General features: G+C 34.1%; 1 protein-coding gene across 1 annotated transcript in view; it reads left to right on the top strand.

The window, feature by feature from the left end:
- Window positions 1-7,714, top strand: part of Cul3 (cullin 3) — an 86,530-nt gene extending 78,816 nt beyond the window's left edge. Inside the window, exons 12-14 of the mRNA XM_067115587.1 lie at window positions 13-151; window positions 5,079-5,206; window positions 5,470-7,714. Coding sequence (XP_066971688.1) covers window positions 13-151; window positions 5,079-5,206; window positions 5,470-5,494 — 292 coding nt within the window. The 3' untranslated portion in view covers window positions 5,495-7,714. The remainder of the gene's footprint in view (window positions 1-12; window positions 152-5,078; window positions 5,207-5,469) is intronic.
- The last annotated feature ends 1,091 nt before the right edge of the window (window positions 7,715-8,805 follow it).

The raw sequence follows: 8,805 nt of genomic DNA, 5'->3' as shown, positions 1-8,805 counted from the left end.
AATTTATTTCAGGGTAAAAATACAAGCTGTAGCTGCCAAAGGTGAAAGTGAGCCAGAGAGGAAAGAAACTCGAAGTAAAGTTGATGAGGATCGTAAGCATGAAATTGAAGCAGCAATTGTCAGGATTATGAAGGCTCGTCGACGAATGACTGTAAGATTCATGCATTTGATTTAGAATTCATGCATTTGAACCCACTTTGAAACAGATTAATATGTAAGATTCTTATTTAACCAGCATTTGATTTAGTTAATAGATTCCATTACGTAGCTAACCAAGGTTATAGAACCCACTGAAAAATGTGAAACAGATGCGAGTTACTTTGTGTGCATGTGGTATTGAATTGTTTCAGAGGCTTAAATGTATTTTCCCAGTTTTTATACTCAAGAATATAGAATACATTTAGCTATGATTTCATAGCAGCCTTTTCATATCCAAGTAATAGAATTTTACACAAACAACACACTGATATGTTTAGGGTAGTGCTTTTGCCAGATGTTGTTGAATAGACCATACCAATAACTTCAGAACAATCAGCACATAATACGGCACAAGAAAAAGGCATTAAAAAATAATTGGAGGGTGAACCTGAGGATTTGTTGTAAGCGTAACCAGGCTTTATCCCAGGTCATGAAGAACAGTAAAGTGCCTCTAGTTTTAGAGTAGTACTGACCAATGTTGCACATTGGCTTTTTAACCTTTAAACGCCTATTGGACGTATCATACGTTGACTAAAATTGTCTGTTGAGTGCCGAGTGGACGCACCGTGCGTCGACTACAAAAAAATTTCAACCTTCGGTCAACTTTGACTTGACCAAAATGGTCAAAAAATGCAATTGTAAGCTAAAACTCTTACATTCTAGTAATATTCAAGCATGTACCTTCATTTTGCAACAAATTGGAAGTCTCTAGCACAATATTTCGATTTATGGTGAATTTTGAAAAACTTTTTCTTACGCACGGGCGGTAACTTGGCCGAAAATTTCATAAATTCTTTCGTCATTTTGTCGTAATTTTTGCACTGTTCTATATTAGCCGTTACATAAAGTTTTATATATGAAAATGTGTGCAATTTCATGTAAAATACAGCAAAATACAACCCATGGTTGTAGCTTTTATCAGTTTGGAAATATTTTCATATAAACCACAATAACTGCCAAAATTTCAACCTTCGGTCAACTTTGACTCGACCGAAATGGTAAAAAACGCAATTGTAGCTAAAACTCTTACATTCTAGTAATATTCAATCATTTACCTTCATTTTGCAACCAATTGGAAGTATCTAGCACAATATTTCGATTTATGGTGAATTTTTGAAAAATACTTTTTCCTTACGTCTGCGCCAGAAATTCTTTCGTCACGTTGTCATAATGTTTGCACTGTCTTATATTAATCGTTACAGAAAGTTTTATATATGGAAATGTGCACAATTTCATGTAGAATACAACAGAAAATAACTCATGGTTGTAGCTTTTATCAGTTTTGAAATTTTCATATAAATCACGATAACTGCCAAAATTTCAACCTTCGGTAAACTTTAACTCGACCAAAATGGTCAAAAAACACAATTATAAGCTAAAACTCTTACATTCTAGTAATATTCAATCATGTACCTTCATTTTGCAACAAACTGGAAGTCTCTAGCACAATATTTCGATTTATCGTGAATTTCTAAAAAAAAAACCATTTTTTCCTTACGTCTGTGCGTGGTAACTCGGCCGAACATCTCAGAAATTCTTTCGTCATGTTGTCGTAATGTTTGCATCGTTTTATATAAACTTTTATATATGAAAATGTGCGCAATTTCATTTAGAATACAACAGAAAATAGCTCATGGTTGTAGCTTTTATCAGTTTTGAAATATTTTCACATAAATCACGATAACTGCCAAAATTTCAACCTTCGGTCAACTTTAACTTTCGACCGAAATGGTCAAAAAACGCAATTGTAAGCTAAAACTCTTACATTCTAGTAATATTCAATCGTTTAACTTCATTTTGCAATAAATTGGAAGTCTCTAGCACAATATTTCGATTTATGGTGAATTTAAAAAAAAAACATTTTCCTTATGTCTGCTCAGTAACTCGGCGGACCATCTCAGAAATTCTTTCGTCTCGTTGTCATAATATTTGCACCATTTTATATTAGTTGTTACATAAAGTTTTATATATGAAAATGTGCACAATTTTATGTACAATACAACAAAAAATAACTCATGGTTGTAGCTTTTATCAATTTTTAAATATTTTCATATAAATCACGATAAATAGAAAAAATTCGACTTTCAGTCAACTTTAACTCGACCGAAATGGTCGAAAACTGCAATTGTAAGCTAAAACACTTACAGTCTAGTAATATTCAATCAATTAGCTTCACTTCTCAACAAACGGGAAGTCTCTAGCACAATATTTCGATTTATGGTGAATTTTTGAAAAAAACATTTTCTTACGTCCGCACGTTACGCATTCATGCATCATATTGTGATAATATTTTCTCTGTGTTGCTTTGATCGTTTTAAAATTTGTTATATATCAAAATCATCGCAATTTAGTGTACAATACAATTTAAAAAAATTAACTCATTAGCTTTAACCGTTTTGCTTACAGCGTGATTTGTATACAATTATATACGATTTTTTTTTTTCGCTGTCATATATTCCAATATTTATATATGATAATGATATTTTTTCATTTCTGATGGTTGCATACTAAACTTCAGGCAATGACAAAAAAATGAGCCAAAATGAACTCTTAATCTTAAAAACTAAAGCGTGCTGTGATTTTTTGAAAAACTTTTTTAGGCTTCGGCGCTAACTCACCGAACGCCGCCGGCATACGGGAGACGTTTTTGTAAATAGGGCTTCAGCGTTAAAGGGTTAATTCAGAATGGAATTATAAGAACCCAAATAAAATATTAATCTTAAAATAATCATCTATATCTATCAGTGGTGCTTGAAATATCTTTTTAACCAGGGAGTTATATATTTTTAAACAGATTTCCACAACAAAATGCATGCAGTAGACCTCCTAGGAGTCAGAACAGGACAGGCAATCACTTGCTCATGATGCTAAACTGAAATTCAGTCAGCACTGACATTGTTGTTTTTTGATTAATGACAGAATCCAGATTTAGAAAGACTGCAGTGTGCCTATGCGAGGGCAGGTAGTGTTTGGGCAATACCTAGTTAGTACCTGTAGGAGTATGATAGGGACTGCAGACAATTGTCTGATCCATGCAAGTATTTTTAGGAATAACTAGCAAATTAAAAAAGGCATCCAAAAAACAAGTCACTGATGAGCTGGCCAAAATACATGAAAACATGATTAATGCTTTGATCCAGCAGAATAGAAGAGTTTTACACCAATTGTAAATTAAGGTGGAATAAGATTTCTGGAGTAAAAGTATTGCAGATGTTGAAATGAATGGTTAAGAAATATGTTGAAATTATCATTTTCCACAATGGCTTCTTGCTAAAGAAAACAACAGAGGCAGACTATGTAAGGATGCAAACTTTTTGTAGATATTTGTAGATCTTGAGAAAGCATCTAACATAGTACCAGGACAAGCAGTAATCTATAGATGAGTATTAAAAAACTTGTGGGTGCTGGAAAGACTTTAAGTGATGGTATTATATGTCAGTACAGTACAGTAATTGAAAAACTGATTAAGTGATTGCATTATATCATAATATGAAATGTAAAGTGAAAACACTAGCAGTCAATCAGAAGTATGTAGTAAAAGTTATCCATAAAGGATTAGCATGAAGTCCTTCATTGTTTATCATAATAATTGGGAACCATACAAAGGACTGCAGTAAGGAAAGCCCTGGAAGCTGCTACCTGCAAGTCATTCAAAACTACCAATATCTTATTACTTGTAGTCTGCTTTTGGGCTAAAAAGAGGGATGGTGTATTGCTAGATTATGTATGGTATTTGTGCCTGGAAGGTAAATCTGAATACATAGAAGTTTTTTTTAGATAGACAAATTTTAAAGGTGATAATTTTGTAATGGCGGGTAATTTTTTTTTTTTTTGTCACTTAATAAAATTTTAAAGGTGATAATTTTGTAATGGCGGGTAATTTTTTTTTTTTTTTGTCACTTATTAACCACCCCTCTTGAAGTACAAGCACTCTTGATTTTCAAATACAAGAACTCATGATGTACGTGGATCTTCTTGTTTGGATGTTATTAGTATTAATGACAATACTTTTCATGTGGATTAAATTTTGATATGTTGCCAGAAATAAACTTGAAAACCTGAAGAAAGATGAGCTATCCTATAAGTAGAGGGAATGGAACCATATTAAATTTTTAAATAGATATTCTTTTTTACTGTGTAAGGTTGCAGCTTTAGCATCTGATTAATTCTTCTTTTTTTGCTGCCCAACTGTTGCTCAAGGTGGGGCAGTTGGTAATCTGGGATGTGGATCACAGAAGTCATATTTCAAGTAGACTCCTATCCAAGGATGAGGATGCTGTATTGGGCCGTGGTTTGAATTTTTGTTTAGGTTAAGGGAAGAATTTTTTCATATGTCTCAGTAGCTAAATATTTGATCAGGTTTGAAAACCATGGTTTAACAGCACTTTTGAGGGGAGTATGTGTTATATTATCAGTAGGGATACACTAGCACCTCAAATTAAAGGACAGTCTGGTGGCCTGGCCTCCTGTAATTCCTAGGATTGATGGAATGACACACCTAACCTGTATGACACATTGGGATTAAACCTCTGCCCCCTCATGAGTAACAGATCAGTAGCATAACCACAACAAACCAGAATAGTGAAGATATCAGTAGATCAAGCTGGTATGTGATACCAGTTGTGTCTGTAAAGTTCTGATAGTTTCATTATCTCGAGTGACAGTAGTCCTTGTAAAGCTTAATAGTTTTTAAGTGTATATTTTTTTCAGTGAACCTTACCTCTCTCTTATATAGCTGAAGTAAAATCTATATAATGGAGAGGTAAGTATTTAAAAAATAAATCTTAAGTATTTATATTATAACTGTATATCAAGATTAATGGTATTAATGTTACTGCTCTGTGGTAATGCATAATACAATATTCCTTATTCTTTTTTAGCATAACAATTTGGTTGCTGAGGTTACCGATCAGCTCAAGTCCCGCTTCTTACCGTCCCCAATACTTATCAAGAAACGAATTGAAAGCCTCATAGAGCGGGAATACTTGGCCCGTACACCAGAAGATAGGTGAGTTGAACCAAACAAATTTTTAAAGTACCAAATATGTGCTAAAGATTGGCTTTGATGTTTGGTTTTCAACAAGTTTGGTGAAGATGCACCAATGTTAATAAATTTTCAAGTTTCTTGTCATTTTTGTGCTAAAGGTGTTAAATGACTCTTCCTTGTTCTCAGTACCTGACTTACGGCCAATTTTTAGTACTTGATTCATTTTTAATGTGCCCATAGAACAGAGTTATTTGCTATACTTACATGATTGTCTTTATTTACAGGAAAATCTACTCTTACGTGGCGTGAAGAGTAGGTTGTATAATGTGGAGCATAGCCAAGGCTGTGAAATTTTCCTTTTTGGGAATATACGGCTGTGCAAGCACAGATAGTTAGGGATGCAGCAAACTCAGCGGCTCCAAGAACAGTCAGTTCAGTAGTGATCCAGTTTTCCTCCCTTCTGTGCACTCTGCACCTCCTCAGATTATATCACTCTTCAGCATAATGTGACATAAGGGTGAACATGTGATCTTGGCTTTGGACTCACAGTGTGAGCACACATATAAGTGTATAGGCAACTATTAAATAGGTCTTGTTCACCAGACACAATATTGAACAGGTTACCATTAGCTCTATTCACATCCATCTGCAATAGGTGACAAAAACTTAATGGTGTCGATTGTGATTTTTACCCGTGAAGATAGTGACATTCACAGTAAAATAAAGTGCTGGGAACTGAAAGAAGTGAAAGACCCTCATCTTTTTTATTTGTATAATTAGAAAATTTTGATGTTTTGAAGCAGCTCTGTCCATGTGAAACTTCCCATTCACAAGATGATACTAGCAAAAATATACTAATAAAAGTGGAGTAATGCAAAAAAAAAAAAAAAAAGTGTACTGTAGAGTGATGAACCGCTTTCTTGCTTGGTCCCGACTCATGCAAAAGTGAGTGTTGTGGTTGGCACTCAGCTAATAACAATTATAGACTTGTACCGATATTTGACATTTTAAAATCATCTTTATTCTCATCTTTGTCAAAATATTTCCTTGGGTGGAAGTTACTTCTCTACTCTTTGAGTGATTCTCTCAGTCATTCCCACACCTTATAGTCTTAGCTTATCCATGCCCATGGTTATCTAAAGGTTCAAGCGATGTGGGAGCATCTGAGGATTCCGTGTCACAATTCTGTTTTCTCTGGCTGTAAGCCCCTTGTTTTCTCTACATTTTTTCCTTCTGTGCAGGCAGAGACTGTATTTAGTGAAGATGACTAGGAACTTTGAAGCATTTTTCTCTTAGATGGTTGGCAGGTAAATTTGTGGAAGGTTGAGGATCTTCCTCTTTATTTCCATTGGGAACGAGATGTTTTATCGTATTGTTTTCAGAATGGAAGGATGTGTGTGTAAGTTGGTGTCTGGTTGAAAAGTACTATAAAATTAGATGTGTTAATATTGTCTGAGCATTGGGAGTATATGAACGGTGGAATTTTATAGTAAATTTTTAGTACAGTATTCTTGTTTGGTATTGATAACCCAGTCCTAAAGAATTTGCACTAGTATGAAAGTGGCTATACAGTAAAGGATAATGTAGAGCAAATATTGCTTCCTACTATATTTAAATGCTTTATTTTCACCTTGTCATTTGTGTTCAAGCTTAGTATGATATTGGAGATGACAGAGGTTTTATGAAAGGTTTTAAGTGGATGATCATCTCCATTGCTAAGACATTCAGGTTAATGAATTGGGCAAAGTTGGTTTTGATCAATGTTATTTGTATATAGTGTATACATATATTGTTATGGGTTATCTTCTGTAGTTGTATCAATCCCTGATATATAAAACCAGTTCATGTAGTGAACATGAAACACACATCAAACCTTGTTGAAGAGAAGTACATCCTTCATATAAGTAGGTCAAGGGACTTTGTAAAGTCTCACTCTTAATTCGTATGAGGTGGGTTAGTTGTGCTCATCAGTGTTTTTTTTTTTTTTTTATTTTTATAGGTAATATTACTAGTAGAATCATGTTCAAAATTTAGGTTGTGTGCTCCATGAAACTTTGTTGAGGCTCTCTGAACAGCATTTTATAGTAGCTTAACATTTTGCAGGATCTTTGGAGAAAATTTTCTATTTGCATATAACGGTAATGTCATATCTAAATTGAGTGCCTAAATAGGGATACAGTACTAAGAGTTGAGAACTCTCCATCAGTGTGGTATTTAATTTCAGCCTCATTGATGAATTAAGTTTGAGACTAGGGTATATTGAAAGGTCATTTTTACTGTTACTGTCATCATCATTAGTTTTTTATTTTATGGGATGGTATTTAGTCTGTTTGCCTGCTTTTAAATTATGTTCTGTCTCTCGTGGTAGAGATCATTTCTTTGTTGATTCAACTACTATCCTCTTCTTCTGTTCTGGTGTCCCTGTTCCGGTGCCCCGTTGTCACCTATTTTGTATGCTCTGTCATTGGACATTGAGGATTACAAGAGTTATGTAATTTATTATTCCATTAAATGAATGTCAAAAAGAGACAAGGTGCTATTATTATTTTCCTGTATGGTGAAGGGTGTCAGTAATATTATTGCTACTGTTGTTATTGCAGCATTAATTTTCTGTAATGTTTTTAGAAATATTTATTTTGTTCATGAGACTTACCTGTCAGATATATATATATCTGCCAGGTAAGTATGAACAAACTTTATTTTATCATTAAAATATAATTTTTATGTCTAATAGTAAGTATGAGTATCTTAAATGTTCATAATGACTTGTCAATCATAAATAACTGTAAAAACTTTTTTGCCATTAACTTGGAAACTTGTAGAAGAGCTCTGGTTACCATTTGTTCCACCAAACTGTTAGTAAGAGCCCCTATTGGTCTCAACAACCTATAGTAACACAAGCTCCCCCTGCAAAGTCTTACATTGGTGTCACAGTTGTAATTGTTTATGAAGAGAGATCATCGTCTGTCCATCTGTGTCTATCGCATTTATATGGTCTCTATAATTCCCACATGGTTGAATGGATTGCAGTTAAACTTGGTGCGAAGGTAGACCATCGTACACAGATTTGCTTGAAGGAATATTGCCTGTCTGTCAAAATTACTTTGTCATCTCAACTAGTACAGGGTTCAGGTAATTTCAGTTAAACTTAGTACATAAGTAGACCATTATATATACAGATGTGCATGAGGGAAGGTCGTTTTATATTCATCAGCACCCGTCACCCTTAACTTAGCATCACAACTCATATGGTTAAAGGGATCTCAATCAAACAGGTACAAAGACTATTATGCTGAGGTGTGTATATTAAGGAAAAATTCCAGTCTTCTGCATGTCAATCTGTTTGTCACGCTCATTTTGTGATTGCAACTTGTCTAATGCAGTTGAAGGTATTTCAGTATAAATTGGTATAAAGGTAGACTTATCGTAAACAGATGTGTGAAGAGAGAGAGCATCTGGTGACATGTCCATCAGTGTGTCTATTACATACCTCGTGCTCACAGTTCCTCCTACATATTTGATGGATTTTCAGTCAAACTTGGTAAAAAAGAATATCATTATGCATATAGATATTAAAGGGAGTCTCTTGCCTATCTGTGTTGTCAGTGGGTCTGTTGTAC

This window comes from Macrobrachium rosenbergii, chromosome 13, assembly GCF_040412425.1.
Source record: "Macrobrachium rosenbergii isolate ZJJX-2024 chromosome 13, ASM4041242v1, whole genome shotgun sequence".
Classification (NCBI taxonomy): domain Eukaryota; kingdom Metazoa; phylum Arthropoda; class Malacostraca; order Decapoda; family Palaemonidae; genus Macrobrachium; species Macrobrachium rosenbergii.
Note: the sequence above shows the minus strand (reverse complement) of the source record. Positions and strands in the feature narration are given on the sequence as shown.